The sequence below is a fragment of the Protopterus annectens genome, chromosome 11.part0 (genome assembly GCF_019279795.1).
Source record: "Protopterus annectens isolate FY-2018-M chromosome 11.part0, PAN1.0, whole genome shotgun sequence".
Classification (NCBI taxonomy): Eukaryota; Metazoa; Chordata; order Ceratodontiformes; family Protopteridae; genus Protopterus; species Protopterus annectens.
This window is the reverse complement of record NC_056745.1, coordinates 475,350,837-475,367,443: the sequence shown is the minus strand read 5'-3', so window position 1 is coordinate 475,367,443 and position 16,607 is coordinate 475,350,837. Positions and strand designations below refer to the sequence as shown.

The following is a 16,607-nucleotide window of genomic DNA, read 5'->3' as shown; positions in this document are numbered from 1 at the left end:
TTTAGAACATTTTCATGAACTATAAGCTTGTTAGTTCCCAAATCATTTAGGGCTTTTGTCAGGTTATATTAAATGGCCAACTGTCCTGACTAAGATGGGCTTGTCAAACCCAAAAGGCATTTAAAATTTCCTGGAATGGAACAGACAAATTACAGGGTCAGGATGTGCAAGAAAGTCTTTGGTAATGCACCTTCATCACTTATTTTATCAAGCTTTCAGGGCCCCCTTTGCTGAATACTAGAGCTGGAGGGCTGTGTTGCATGATGGGAGAGTTATCTAGTCCTAGAAAGATTTGCTGAGAAGTTCAGTGCATTTGGTGCAAGTCCTGTTATGGCGAGTCTTGGTTTGAGCTGTAGCTTGTGCTTCCAAACTGGGAATTCTCCAGGCTGCCTCAACTGCTGCTACTTTAACTGAACAGCTTTCAATGTTTGACTTTCTGCCAATAGTTTTCAAAAAGTTGCTTGAATGTATACTTTTTTTTGTGCAGTTTATAAAATGTTCCTGTTTTTGTTGTAGGAATTCCTGGTTTCAAGATGGCAGACATTGACAAGTAAGTGTTCTATGGCATTTCATGTTTAATTGATTTTCATTTTGAGTCGGTTTAAGTGGAGGCAACTTCAGAATCTTTTTGCGTTCCTGTTGTCCAGTTTAGTAATGGAGCATGTGGTAGTGTGGGGATGCATGTTTTGGGAGTCTCACTGCACCTAACTGGTGAAGCTGCTGTTTCTAGTTGGCAAAAAAATATACCCTAACACTCAAGATGAAAGGTGCTTGTGCAGCTGTGCTTGAAATGTGTTACCTTTGTAAACAAGATGCAAAGGAAGTATTTGGTGGCATCGCTACACATGTAAAGGCTTGAGAACCTTAACTGTGGAGCTGTAGATCATTGGAACATTCTGAGAACATATTCTAAGATGTGTGCCAGAAACAGGTGTCTGGAAGTAAGGTGACTTGAATACCTACCTGTGTAGGTAGTAAAATCCTTATGGAGAAGGGTCTAGAGTGTAGCAAAATGATAGTAAGTAATAAGTTAAACTATAATCACTGCATTCTTGCAGCTGTGGACTCCAGATTGCACAAGTTGTGGCTTGAATTTTGTTGTGCAAAGCGCTGTCTGTATAACATGCTGCATCTTGGTTGAATGTGAGCACGCAAGTTTCGAGTAAGGTGGCAGGGTTGGGGAGGGTGTGGGAGTTTGTGTGTTTAGCCAGTGGTGGTGGGGGCAGCTCTGGCTTTGTGGAGTGATGGCCATAAGCTAATGACGTGGGAGCACCTGTAATAGAAATGATGTAAATCCATCTTTGACTGTACCTTAACATTTCCCTATAGTTAACCAAACCAAAAGGCTGGTGGCACATAATTATGTGCTTAAAGATGTCCTGCTGCAGCACTGTAGGTTGGTGGCAGTTTTTTTACACGCTCTTCCCTTTGAAGGGGTTGTGGTTCTGTTACTTCTCTACTTTATCCACTGACATTGTGTCGTGAGCTTTTCTGCTTTCATCCTAAAAGGATTTCGCATGGCAAACAGCTTGGGGGGGATGAACTTTCCCAGGTTACTTTTTAACCAGGTGGGCTCAGTGGACACCCAGTAGTGAATAGAGGTGACACAGGCAAACTAGGGCTGTGGGAATCTAACCTTGTACCATAGGCAGTGCAGCTGACAACCTTAACCTTTGGTGCCTATTCTTTCCAGGCTTTTTTATGACATCTAGGGTCTCTGGTCTCCCTTAATCTCCAGGTTTTCTGCTGCTTAATGCATTTTGTGCAATTGCCAATAGGCCCTCCAGGTTTCTACTTGGATTTTTATTTATCATTGGGGTGCTTCCTGATTTGGATTTAGAGTATAGCAGATGACTGCCTCTGCCCCATTTATTTGTGGCTTTGGTCCCTCTAGGTTCAAGTAATCCCCCAGTTAGGAGGTAAAAGCCAATTATAGCCAGTCTTGGAGCTGGAAGTTTCTTCTCTGCAGCTTCCCTTGTGTAGGGTTTCAGAGCCTGTTCAGAATGGTTTGTTTTCCCAGTCTTCCAATCACATGACAAACTAAACAGTCCACTATGAAGACTTGTTACTAAAAACAAAACATTAAGCTGTAATCTGTTTGACTACTGCCATGGAGAGTTCTCAAAATGACCAGTAACTCTGTAGTAAAATTTATCAAGTTCAGTTTCTCATTCTGTCCTTTTGCATCCCAGCTAGGTGGGTTGGTTCCTCTAGTTCAGCTGTCTCCCATCTTTTTTTCTTACTGAGCTAGGCAATCAGTTTCTGAGTCATGATTGTGCCTGGGATATTTGGTCTTATTTTTCAGACCAGAGTAGTGGGGTGGCTGGTTCTCCTCTATTTTTATTAGCAGAAAGTCATCCAGCAATCATTTTTGTTGCCTGTGCCAGACTGTCCACCATTGGCTGAGCCAGACTTTCCAGCCTGGTTTAGCCCCTTCATTGGCAACCACTTGGTTGTGCCAGTATTTAACCCTGTGACTACATCAGCTCCCTTAATGCTTAAAGTTGGGACATCAGTGGGGTGGGTATTGGGTCTGATGCAGCCCTTGTGCAGTGATGGGAGTGTCTGGTCATAAGCCATTTTTGGGATAATCTTAAACCCTTGGAGCAAGTGGCATAATTTTTTTTTTGGTAGCGGTTGTGCACCCCACAAAAGAACCAAGCTTGCCATGGAACAGTCCTCTTTGGGCACAAGATTGTTTTCTAAGAGGTCTAGAAAGACTTGATTCCTTCAGAGGATGAAGGTGGCTTCCTTTGGGGAAATGCAAAGTCCAGGGAGTGTTGCAGATGGAGGAAATTAACCTTAAGTGTGTCTGCAGAAAAGCCATGTCTGACTTTCCAGTGGTTTTGATTATTGTAGGTGATAACATGGGATAATCCTGGTGTGGTGCTCTGTCTCCCTGGAGAGCAAAATGTTTTGGTACATTTGGATACTGAAGGCCATCTAGATATGCCAAGACTGATACCACTGCTTCAGCTGTGGCCCTGAAAAAGGAATAGAGTACCATCCCTTCTTGCCCTGGAATAGTAACGAGCATTACTTAAACTGAGGAGGCATCTTGGTGCTGCTTCCTGTTTGCATTATTTTAAAGGACCGATGTTAGTACTGCTTAAGGCTTGCATGAAAAACTACCAGGAAGCTGTTGCTTGGTCAGTCTTAAATCAGTAATTTAGTGGTACATGGCCTTTAGTGCTGCTTAAGGAGCTACTAGGGCTTTAGCGTCAAACAATGCGCTGTCATTCTTGGCTACATTTTTGATGCCTTTGCAGAGGAACTGATGTGACCATTTATGGCTTCTCTGTGAAATGTTTGAAGCTGACTGTTTTTTCAGATAATGCAGGGAAGTCTCAAGTGCTTGGGTGACTTTTCCAGGGCTCTTAGAACAGTTTTCCAGAGCAGTGGGCAGACTAATTTTTTTTAAGGAGACAGTGGTCAGACTTGGCAACTGGCAGTGAACTGATGCAACACATCCCCAAGGACTGGGAGACATTAACAATTGGTATACTATTTGCTGTGGAATTGCAGTAAATTACAACCCATTGCACACCCTTGGTCAGTTGTAGGCTAAACATTCCGACTGGACGATGCTGTCCTATCCTGGCATGGTTTTTGTTCAGGCTTTCTTTATGGGATTGTTTGCACCCTTATTCTGTGCACCAGATTTTAGTTTGAACATGCTCCAGTTGATCTTTGTTGCACTGTAGTGCCATGTTAGACCTGCAAGTTCAACCGCACCCATAAGCTTGTGAACTTGTACTGCAGAGCTGAAACTTTGTTGGTAGCTTGTTTCCATTGGCTGTGTGCATAACTGATGTACAGATCTTTTATTACCAGATGTGCTGTGTTCTCTCAAATTGATTATGGAAAGCAAGATTGCTGTTTTTCCTGGTTTGTTAGATTAAGGTATTTTTCAAAGTTCAGCTGTGAACGTAGATATTTAACAGCTTAGATGTACTGACCGGGGCAGGTGGGTTAATTATGGTGGTCATGCTTTCATTGTCCTTGCAGGCAGACCATATATGCTCATTTGTCACTGCAGAAGCCTTGGTCATTGATGGCTGCAGAAGCTTTAGTTGGCCTCCGCTGTATGGGTTATGTTCTTCCAGGCTTCAGATCACCACCTGCCTAAACTGTCAGCTTGAGCTGACCTGACTAAAGATGGGCTTGGTGCCCAAACTGTTCAGTGCTTTCTTGTAATCTGAGTACGTTTGTGTGTTTAGAGGATGTCTGGTTATGCTGCTCCATTGCTGACTTAGGAGGGGTGATCTTTCCACATTCAAGTTTTATTGTACTTTCCTGTTGAGGAATTTTAAGGTAGGAGTCCACATTTTAATGGACTGTCAAGAGACTTTACCCGTACTTTAAAAACTGGAGTGCACTCTTTCCCTGTCTGCTTTAAAAGTAGTTGAAAATGTTGTTTTCTTGCTTTTTGGGGCTGACCAAGTTGCTCAAGTTTTTATACACTCTTCCAAAACCCAACCCAGTGCCTGTAGCTGTACTTAATCTTACTGCCACTAAACATTTAAGAACTTGTCAGTGTAAGACTGGAATTATATGGTTACGCATTGGGGGGGGTATGTATGCTTCTGCAACTTTGATTTTCAGAATTTTGAATGGTCAGACTTGTATGTTTAAATCCTCCTTTGGATAGACTTTGTGTTTGGTTGCTGTGCTGCACAGGTAATCTGAGTATGGTGAAAAGGGTAAGCTGGTGTGGGAATATCATGCGTGTTTTTTTTCTGCCTTGCAAATATTTTAAGGGATTCTATAACTCTAGTTTCAAGCGCTTGTTAAGGGGGAAAATGGCAGGTGGGTTCCAGAAAGGAATTTAGGACCCCCAAAAAATGGGGGCAAGTCCTGTTTCCCTATTTAAGGGACCTTGTTTCCCCACGCCTACCCTGGCAGTCCCTTGTCTGAATCCCCACTTTCCCTTTGGCAACTGTTTCGTGACAAATCGGTTATGAAGGTCATCCACCCAGTTTACAGATGGCAGTGTGAGGAAATGCCTCTCTTCCAGGGTGTAGTTTGTAGACTCAATTCCCATTGCCTTCACATGTTGCAGGGAGTGATAGAACCATTTTTTTCCCCCAAGGTTTGGAGTTCGTCAAAAGTGGAGTTGTGCTGAAGATGCTTGTAGACCAGTTCTGGGTCTTTGTTATAATGTTCAGAATGCTGTCACTTCACAGCCCTATTACCACCTCTTCCTTGTTTGTTTCCTAATAACAGTTGATTTAGAAGATAGTTTCCCGGTAATGCTAGGTTTAGATGTTTCGCATCCATATTCATCCAGACTGTAAGATTCTGTCTAGTTCATTACATCCGTTCTCTTGTACTTGACTATCCACTGCACCAAGAGTGTTCAGAAGTGCCTAGCTCTAGTAATTACTTTATTGCAGGCTACAGGGTGTCCACATTTTCTGTATTTAAATGTGTTAAAAATGTAGGGAATCTCTCACTTGGGCGAGAGCTCTTGCACAAGGTGGGATGTCAAATCATTTGTTTTGACTCCATGCTGGACTATTCCTGACATGAGCTACATTTGCTCCAAGCTTTTTACTGGGGAAAAAAAAATGGTGACTGGAGTTTTCCACTCTGGTCACTGAGGGAATGTCAGGATTTTGGGTCTCATGGCATCTGAATTTCATGATACCCCTTGGCAAGACTCCAAATGAGTTGTCTGAAATATTTGGTCCCAGTACTAGCATCCTCGTGTCAAGTCCCATTGCTGGGGTCCGTTAGAAATTGCTTGTAGACTGCAGATTTGTCTAAATCCAGGTCTCCTTTACCCTCCCTACTGCAAAGCAGTCAGCAGAGACACTGAACTTTGCTTGGAGAGGCAGTGCAAAAATATGTGGGACACAAGGACGTACACAAGCTCATAAGATGCTTGCCATGATCATTGTAACTCTTAATCATCTTTGGTCCCCTTTACCTCCATGTTTTGACTTGCCACACTTGTGGCTTGTCAAGCAAAAGGGGAATGAGGTTGTACCCCTTTGGGGATTAGCCATGTTAGCTTGGTATGGCTGTGTAGCTTCATGGCACAGTCCCATTCATTCTACATTGAGCAAAACTTGTGGTAAAGGGCAGACTCTCACACATGGAAACTAGTTCAGGGGTTCTTCAAAGATTTGATAACTGGCTTCACAGAATACGATTATGGGTGTCTGCACCCCAAACCTTAGCAATTGAACAATAGGGTCTTAATTCCTTTGAGGCACCCGTTTACTGAGGATGTGTATCTGGTACTAATGCAGGCAAGAAAGCCTCCTACTGGAAAATAGTGATTTAATAAGTTGAGTAATAACGCACAAGCCTACACAGAGTCAGCTCTCCATATTTATTTTGTTCTGTAATGTAGTTCAGTATGCCCTAAATTAAGGGACATAACCAGAATAAAACACCCAAAGGTGAAGATGTAGAATACTAATTTTGGCATAAAGCCTTCATAGCTACTTTCACTATCACTTTTAATCACCCTTTGCTATTACAAATGCTCATTAAGACCTGGTGCAAACAAAGCACCCAATTTGATAATCCACATTTGTTCTTTATAGCTCGAATGCCATCCAACCTTCTGGTTAAAATTCTATCAATGTAAATTTTGTTGAGGCAAATGATGGTACTGAAATGTAGATCAGAATGTACGGAAGGAATTCTGTACAACTGTCCAATGTTGAAATTGAACTGCATAAAGGGTTGGGGTTTATACAGTTATTTTTGTACCTGAAAATATATTTGCACAAGATGTCATTTCTTTTTGTAGAACACTAAATCTTGGATTATTTTTTAACCAACAATCCTCTGAGGATATGGGAAATGAGTTTGAATTTGGACCATCTTCTTATGCCCCCGATTAAAAATGTCACTTTCAGTATCAACTTTTGAAAGATTTACATTGTGTACCATTCTAATAGAAAACAGAATTGGGTAACTTGTCATTACTACAGATGCAAGTGTTGCATAGATTAAGAACAAATGATTAACCACTGCTCCCCCTTTATCTGCTGTATTTGGGAGTGGGAGATTTAAAATAGTGAGGTTGGTAGTCAACTTTCAGAATATTATCAATTGTGTTTAGACCCTATACTTATGAAAGACCATTGATATTAACAGCATATGAGGAAGGCATTTCCAAGGTGACTGTATCTGACTGTTCCAGATCGAACCCGGCACACTTGCCCAAAATCCATAAGAATTTGGAGAAACCCCCTGGCAGACTTTTTTTTTTTTTTCAGCTAAGCGGTCATGAACTGAACCTCTCTGCTTATACCAATAGTGGTTTAAGATATTTGGTCATATGTACGTTCTCAGATTTAGGATGAAACATAATTTCATTGTGGAGGAAAGGCGGATTGAACAAGGGTGGTTATGTACCCTTGTCTGTCCTGTATAGCAACCTTCCCCATTGGGCAGGACTTCTGGTACTGGAATTTTGGTTGAATCAGGCTTGTAGTATAGCCCAGGATTCTAGCAGTTTTTGCTAACTGTGCACGTATTGACTAAAAATGTTTTGGTGATCAGTGGTATTTACAGCTAAAGGGCACAGCCATGGGGGCTTCATTTGCACCAATCTATGCTGATCTTTTTATGGGTTGTATTGAACAGATTATGCATGATTCTTCCCATATGTTCATGGTTTCTATGGATATTTGGTGGAAATATTTAGATGACTGCTAGCTGGTCTGGAGGTTGGCTTCTATTTACAAGAATTCATGGATTATTTGAAAGCAAGTGGGGCATTCCCTTTATGTTGAATTTCCATCCAACTTGTATTACTTTTTGGATGTACAAATTGCAGTAGTGTGTGATGGGACTCTACAAAGCTCCATTTTTAGAAAATATCAGTAATTCAACACTGTTGCATGCTACTAATAATAACATATCCATAATATTCCAAAGTCAGTTTTTTAGGCTTTATAGGACTTGTTCAAATGAATTGCAAGAACAGGAACAAGACCTCATTCATAGGTTTTGTAGGGGATATCCACAGTGTGGTTCAAAATGCCCTTGTATCCATAAATAAGGTTCGGACATCAACTTATTACAATATCAGGTTAGGGGTAAGGTTAAACAGCCATTTGGGTTTACTAATTTTGGTAATGCATTCTTTTATACATTTGGTTCAAAAACCTTGAATATTATGCATAGGGATGACAGGTTAAGGGAAATGCCCCCAAAATCTTTTTCCTCTTATAGGAAAGTTTAAGATGGCAGGTTCAACCATTTGTATAAAGTGGATAAGGACAGGGGTATGAATCAGATGAGTTTGGATGGTCAATTAGTAACAGGGTGCTCTCCTTGGACGCTGTAGTTTTTGTAAGTACATTAGAAAAGGCAAGCATTTTACATCCCAAAATACATCACATGTTTTTGACATCTTGGTATTTGTAAATAGTACTGACTGGGTAATATCTGGCCACTTGCACTTCTGCATTTTATGTAGGACAAACATCCTGTCCATTCAAATTTTAAGATATCCGAACACTTGGTATCAGATGTGCCAAAGCCACTAGTGCATTGTGTAAATGTACCAAAAAGCATGCCTCAGCAAAATTTACATTTATTATTGATTGAATGTTTTACTTCCACAGTGGTGCAGCGGTAGCGTTGTTGCCTCACAGCAAGAGGTTCTCCCATTTGATTCTCTGCTTGGGAGTGCCCTCTGTAGAGTCTGCATGTCCATGTCCTCCCCGCGGTAGAGTGGGCTTTCGAAAGACCTGTGTTGAATGGGCGTGCCTTCGTTGAAGGTTGGGTGTTGGGCTGGCAACTTGACACCATAAAACTGCCAATCATTAGCGGACTGGAGTTCTGCTGTTGTGACCCCTAACCGGGAAAAGCCGAAAGACAACATTGAATGTGTTTTAATCAGAATAACAAGGTTGGGTGGCATTCCTTGTCTTCATATAAAAACAAATGTGAATTATCAAATTGGGTGCAGTTTGCACCAGGTCTTGAGCATTTGTAACAAATAGCAAAGGAGGATGTACTTAATATGATTTGGATGAATGTAGCTGTTGCACTGATGAAGGCTTTATGCTGAAACAGGTATGTTTTTTGTAATTCCCTTGAGCGTTTTGTTCTGGTTATGTCCCTTAATTTATAAGGACATATTGAATTGCATTATTGCATGTTCCATAATTAAATATGGAGAGCTGACTCAAGTTTATTTGATTTTTGGCCCAGCACAAATCCATACTTGTGTGGGTTTGTGCATGTTACCACAGTTCATGCCAGCCAAAAACTGAGCTTTACTTCTACCCAGAATCCCTCTATTACCTCTGGTCTTTATTACTTCTGGTCTTTTTTTGCCAGTTTCCAAAAACTTATGTCTAGCCACTACACTGTAGCACTAGTGGGTTTAGGTAAATTTGTCTAGTTTGTCTTCACTTCATCTTTGTTACACTTGCTGTATATGAGCATTATTGTTGCATTCCCCTTTACACACTTGTATATTTCCCACGGTTTTTGATAGTCCCCCCCCCCCCCCCGCCACACATTTTCCTTTCTTTGTATAGTGATATTTTGTTGGCAATTTTTTTCTAGCTGTTTTTCCCCTGCTTTGACATGGCTGAGGGTAAGGGCCTTTGGATTCAAAAAATGCTAGAAGTGTTGGCATAAAATTCCCTAGTCAGACTTTCATGTGTGGTCTTGGCCCTCACCACTTACAGGAAGATTGTAACATTTATCCACCTGGCTTTAGTGGAAAAGGCATAAGCTTATTTTAAAGTACTTTCAGCTCTTGGTGAAGCCATACTGCTGGAGATGAAGCCAAGACAGATATTTCTTCTCCTTCCTCTGTCTATAGAATGGACCAGTCTTTCTGGCCTCTGGTTCCAAAAGCAAAAAATTTGAAGACCTCTGTTCTGGAGATTCCCATGGAACCAGAGGCCTCTGGTGCTGATGTGCATTCCAGCAGCCATTTGCAATTTCAAGCCCTTTGATTTCAAAGGCCTCTGACTACTCTGCTTCACCTGCTAATACCACTTTGTGTAGAACTGTATACACTCCCTCAATTGATCCCTTTGCTAGGGAGTTTCCAGAAGTATTCTTGCAGAGGCCTAATTGCCCATCAGTGTCTTTGTCCACTCCACCAAAAGTCTTTCAAAACTAAACATGGAGAGGCTAGTGAATTGGGCCCCTCTTCTGTACTGATCCCTTTGGGTATTGGTACAGACTTCCTTTACACAATTAGCTACTCTATCATCGGAGGTCTTGGAGCCTTCTGTTCTGGACCTCTTGGCACTGACTGTACCATCTCCAGAGTTTACTTTTGAGCCTGTAGTTACCCTGAACACTTGGGTTGTTTCTGAACTGGAGACTTCCTGGAGCCATAGCTACCCTGTCGTTTCTGGGAGACTGGTCTCTGCTACAGGTTTTGTAGAGCTGTCCCTGCTCCTTGGAGCTTTGGTTAGAGTTTGGCTTTAGCGTCTGTCTCTAGGGTTGGTTGGTTACGAGTGGGGAGTGACCCTGGTTCTGTGGCAGTCTCTGTTCCATGCTCCTTTCCCTCTTCAGGGGGGCCAGCTTTGGGGGAACATTGCATGCTTTGAGGGAGCATTTTCACTGGGAGAGTTGAGACTTCTCAATCAATAGGCTCAGGCTCAGGGATTTCCTCCTCCCTCAGCACAGACCTTTAGCCATTCCCCCTGTTTTAGTCATTGTGGAAAATGTGTTTTCGGAGTCTAGCTTGACCCCTGACTCCTTGCCTCCGGCTCCCAGTAAGCCTGACCGATATTACAGGGTCCCTGACTCGCATAAATTTTTATTTAGAAACCCTGCTGCTGATCCTGAAACTTTCACAGGGCTGAAACTATTTCACAGGGTCCAAAGGGAGTTAAGGCCTCAACAGCCAAAAATCTTACCCCCTCTGACAGATTCAAGGGCACTGGACAGATGGGGGGAAAAAAGGTTGTACATCTGCAACCTTGGCAATCTGAGCCTTAAACTGTCAATTTCATATGCTTAAGTATCAACATGTTATGGGATTACTGAAACAGAATTATTTCTGAATGTGCAGAAAATAAAGAATTGCAGGAATTATTGCATGCAGCTGAACAGGTTGGAAAGCATACTTTGCTATGTGGTTTTGACTCCTTAGAGGCCCCCTGCAGGGCTGCAGTTACTGGATCTGTGATTAGGAGGCATGCCTGGCTAAAGGAACAAAATTTGCCTGATCATGTTAAAGCTAAATTGCTAGATGCACCTTTACAGCATGATACTCTGGTATTAAGGCAAAAGAGGTTTTAAAGAAAATGGAAGACAAAGCTAAGTCTATGCAAACTGTTAGACTTCTTACAAGTGCAGCCACCAAGATTCAGTAGACACTGGCCTACAAAGAATTGGTCTTTTCCTGTGTCGGAGCTCAAAGGGGCAAATAGACGCCCCAAGGGTTCCAGGTACCAGGCACAAGATTCATACAGGTCAAAGCAGTGGGGCGCTTCTACCTCCAAATGTGGAGGAGAGAAAGCGCAAACCTACAGAAAAGTCCCAATGACTTCCCTCTGCCTGCACCAAGCACTTGTCTTTTGGCAGCACCCTTGGGGGGGGGGGGGGGAATTAGCACTTTGTTCTCAAAATTGGCAGTTGATAACCCAGGACAAGTGGGTACTAAACATAGTATGACAGGGATAGATTCCATTTCCACACACTGCCAATGGCAAACAGTTGGCCAGATCTGCCCAAAAATCAATGGGCAGAGGCACAAACTGGTTACGTCCCTCATGGATATGGGGGCCATTCAGCCAGTACCAGAAAGGAAAGGACAAGGTTTTTACTCTTCCTTTCTGGGTAGCAAGAACAGTCAAGGCCTGGTGGCAAATACTGGATTTATCAATTTTGAACACACCTGGACTTTCTAAAATTCAAATTGCTGACTTTGCAGCAGCTTCTGCCCATGCTGGGAAAGAATGCTTGGCTGGTGGCATTAGACCTAAGTGGCATATCTGAATGTCCCAATAAGACAATCGTGCCGAAGATACCTCAGATTCAAGGCTGGCTTAATGCATTACCAATTCTCTGCCCTGCCCTTTGGCTTATCTACTGCACCCAGAGCCTTCACAAAGTGCCTGGCACCAGTAATTGCATTTTGCAGACAAAAGGTATACAAATATATCCTTGGACGACTGTCTCATTCAAGCAGAGAGCAAGGATGTTCTTCGACACCTGGCCTTTGTGAAAAGGCTTTAACATGCCTAGGGTACACAAACAAAAAATCACAACTGGTACCCTCTCAAAAGATAACATTCCTGGGTGCAAGCTTGAATACAACTGCCCAGATGGCTTACCTCATGCCAGACAAGCAAAGGCAACTGACTACTTCAAACTTATGGCAACAAAAACCCAGTTATCTGCAAGACAAATTCTACAGGTTTTGGGCTTCATGGCATTCTGCATCCTACTAGTTCCATATGCAAGACTGCATATGAGGAAACTTCAATGGTACCTAAAGTTTATGGAGTCAACATTCTCAGTCTGGAAACCTGATTCCTCTCATACCCTGCTTACAGCAGGAGTTTCTATGGTGGGCGAAGACCAGTCACCAAAACATGGGACTGGCCTTTGCTCTACCCCCTGCCAGCCAAACCTAAAGATTCATCAGATTATGCCTGGGGGCCCCACATGGCAGGAAGATGCATTCAGGGCATATGGACCCCAAAACAAATGCATCGACATAACCAGAAAGAGATGCTAGCTGTTCAAAATGCCCTCCTTCAAGGACTTACTTCATCCAGGGCAACTACTGATGGACAACACCACTGTCATGTGGTATATAAACAAGCAAGGGGGGGCACACTCATACCCCCCTTTGCAGATTAGCCATGGCATTGTGGGACAGCTTTGTCCTACCAAGTACATCAAGCTCAATTCCTGCCAGGAAAACAAACCACTCTGGCAAACTATTTAAGCAGAAACCTTATGGACCCTCACGAGTGGAAACTAAATCCACAAGTCTTCAGCATGATAACAGAGAAATGGGGGAGCCCAGACAGATCTTTTTGCGCCTCTTCAAAATTATCAATTGAAAAGGATTCTGCACAAGGACTTGCCACAGACGAGCATGGAAAGTGGACGCCCTATCCTTCAGTTGGAAAAACCCATCAGTTTGCCTTTCCTCTGCCTGTTCTTCTCAAGGTCCTCTTAAAAGTCAGACAAGAGAAACCAAAGATACTAATTGCCCCGGACTGGCCCTGCCAATATTGGTACCCAGTCCTAAGGAACTTGTCTCAATACCCAGCTTGGACCTTACCTCAAGACGTCCACTACTGTCCCAGCAAAACAATCTGATCCTGCACCATCAACTCAAGACAACCTGGTGGCATGGTTGATCATGTAGTTATACAAACAGTAAAACTGTGGATGTCCTTTTGGAAGCCAGAAGGCCTACTAGAAAATCTTATGCTGATAAATGGAAGATTCTGTGCTTGGAATCTAGCACAAGGAACTGATGCAGATATTACAATACTTGACAGATGCTTGACAAAGGCCCGTCTTTCTCATCAATTAAAATCCATGCCTCTGCCATTTCGTCTCATTGCAGTACAGAGCCACCAATCTTTTCTCATCCTTTACTAAAGCAGTATCTTAGAGCCAAAAATTTAAGGCCTCCTAGAACACAATTACCTGCATGGGACCTCAATTATGTATTGGAAAAGCTCACCCTGCCTCCATTTGAACCAGTTGCTACTGCTGATATAAAGTTCTTATGGAAAACTGCTCTGCTACGAGCAGTTCAAGAAGAGTTTCAGAGCTACATGCCCTCATGGCTGTAGAGCCTTTTGTCATATTTTACCCAGACAAGGTGTCTGAGGACAAATCTTACATTTATGGCCAAGGTGGTTTCCAGTGTGGCTCTTAACCGAAACGATTCATCTGCCAACCTTTTACCCAAATCCGCAGAACAAGGGGGAGTTTTGCATTCCTTGGACATACACAGACTGCTAAGATTCTACTTGAGCAGTACTATTGCTCTAAGAAACTGAGCAATTACTAGTGACATGCTGCAGGATCAGAAGGAAAGGCTATTTCAAAGCATCCAATTTCAAAATGGATAAGCCACTGCATCCATTTCTGCTACTTACACCATGGTAAATCTGTGCCCAAAGGGCATTAGGTCTCATTCCACCAAAGCTGCAGCTACTTCAGCAGCTTTTCTCAGGAGTACCAACCAAAGACATTCTAGAGGCTGCTACTTGGAGTTCTGTTCACACCTTTGCAAAGCATCATTTGCCTCTCCTCAAATCCAGGGCAGGCTTTGCCACTGCAGTTCTGCAGGGCCTTATAGCTGCACTTAATGCTGTTTAGCTCCAGCCTCCCAACCCTAGCTTTGAGATTCTACCCAAATGTAATGACCAACAGTGAAACAACATAGTACAGTTGTGTACACTTAACATAAATGTAGACGTTGGTGTATTCACTGTTGCAGTCCAGGTTACCCGCCATCCCCCAGTCCTAGAGGAGACCAACTGACACAGGACCCAAGACTTTGGAATTCTGACCGAGGGCAACCTGCCAGCAGATTACCCAAATGTAATGACTGCAACAGTGCATACACTCTTAACATCTACATTTATGACAAGTGTACACAGCTGTACTTTCTGGATGGTCACTGTACAGTCTCTTCTCCCCTCTCTGAAGAAAGACTGGATGTGCTCAATAGGCTTTCAGGTTGCATATTACCATATGGACAAACTCTGCAGAAGGAGCCTCTGCTTCTGGTTGGAAGCCAGTAATTACCATTCAGAGAGTACTGCCCTTTGGACTTGCCACAGCTGCCCCCCCAGGGTGTTCAAATGCATGGGAGTAGTAGCTCACTTGAGACTGCAAGGATTCCAAGTTTCCATAACTGCTTTCACCAAGCATTAATAGTAACCAGAGACCACTCTTGACACCCGTGCCCATCTAGGGAATACAGGCAATCTAGAAAAGTCACATTTAACTTGACCCAATTTAGAATTCCATAGGCAGTACTGAATACTTGGTGATGGCATCTTACCCCAGAACATCATCCAAGAATTGTGGTTCAGGTTCAAAAGTTAATTTACAGAAAGGTTAGTCTTAGAAGCTCTCCTGGATCCTAGAGCTTGCAACTGTAGTGCCATTAGTCAGGTTGCATGCGAGAATTCTGCAATGCTATTAACTTCCCAATGGTCTCCTTCGCCAACCACTATCAGTCTTCATCACAAACCATTGCAGAACATATCTTTGGATACATTCTGAGCAAATTCTTTACTGTTGTCCCTTTGTTTTTCTGGAGCCCATGACCATAGTGAGAACGGATGCTTCCCAGATGGGGTGGGGGGCATTATCTGGGCAAGACTGTCCAAGGCACTTGTCCTCAGAGACCAACTTGCACATTAGTGTCCTAGAGATGATTGGTGCTTTTCTCTTTGCAGGCCTTTCAGACAGCTTTTCATCGGAGGACTATTGCAATTCCAACTGACAATGTCAGTGGTTGCATCAAGCGGGGAGGAACCAAGTCTTATTCCTTTTGTCACTGCCTTCAGTGTGGCAGTGGGCAAACTTGTCCAACCACTTTCTGATAGTACACATTCCTGGGTGTTGAGAGGTCGTGTGATTGCAGACAAGCTGAGCAGATGCATCCTTCAGCTTCACAAGTGGTCTCAATCTAGAAGTGGCAAAAATGATATTGTCATTGGTCAATACTGCAACAGGTTTTCCTCTCCCCTAAAGTGCAGCAATTACTTTGCCCTGACCCCCCCCCCTCCAGAAGGTCCTCCAGAGATGCTCTCCTCAATGATTAAACCCATTTCGCCACTCCCGACCTACTGTGCCTTTCCCACAATACCTCGAATTCCCAAAGTTTTACAGAAAGCACTGGGGTTAAAGTACAGTAGTCTTTATTTGCTCCCTTTTGGCCTCTACAGATTTGGTTCCCCTTTCTTTGGCCTTGCTTGATTAATCGACCTGGGATTCTGGACCCAGTGCCATGTCTTCTGTCCCAGTCTTGCTCACCCAAACATTTTTGAATCGCAAACTGACTGCGTGATTCCTCATTTCATTAATTGCTAGGTGTCCTATTCTCCAGTATGTCATATCCTTTTGTCGGCACTCAAACCTACTAGAAAGCAATATTTAAGTGGAAGACATGTAATTTTGGGCCCATAAAAAGCAAATTGATCCTTTCTCTCCTTCAGTTTAGCATGTTTTACATTTCTTAGCATCTCTGTTCAATGTTTGGCCTTCTCCATCCACCATCAAACTATAGTTAGCTGCAATTTCTAACTTACAACAGTTTAGAACACAACAATGATAGTTTCACTGTTGCAGTCATCACACTTGGGTTATCTGCCTGCAGGTAGCCCTCAGTTGGCCTGAATACCAGAGTCTTGGGATTTCTGTCTGATGCTGTTGCTTCTTCCATGATGTCAGGTCGTCAGGGGTATAAGACAGGCAGCTGATGCTGTTACATCAGTCTTTCTTGCAGAGAAGGAGCCCGAAGCAGTTAGCAAGTGCTGGTTGGCAGCTACCTGAAATTTGTTTAGTTTCAAACCTGAAGTCTTCTAAAGCTAAGTACCCTGTTGGGGATTCTTCTTGCTCTAACTGATGGGTAAAGTAAGAACCGTCTTGCCTGTGGAAAGCTAATACCT

At 43.0% G+C, this 16,607-nt stretch overlaps 1 protein-coding gene across 1 annotated transcript in view; it reads left to right on the top strand.

Annotated features, from left to right (window-relative positions):
* NAP1L1 (nucleosome assembly protein 1 like 1) overlaps positions 1-16,607 on the top strand; it is a 1,039,563-nt gene that overhangs the window by 52,868 nt on the left and 970,088 nt on the right. The window contains exon 2 of the mRNA XM_044087215.1: positions 517-550. Within this exon, the coding sequence (XP_043943150.1) occupies positions 534-550 (17 nt within the window). The 5' untranslated portion in view covers positions 517-533. The remainder of the gene's footprint in view (positions 1-516; positions 551-16,607) is intronic.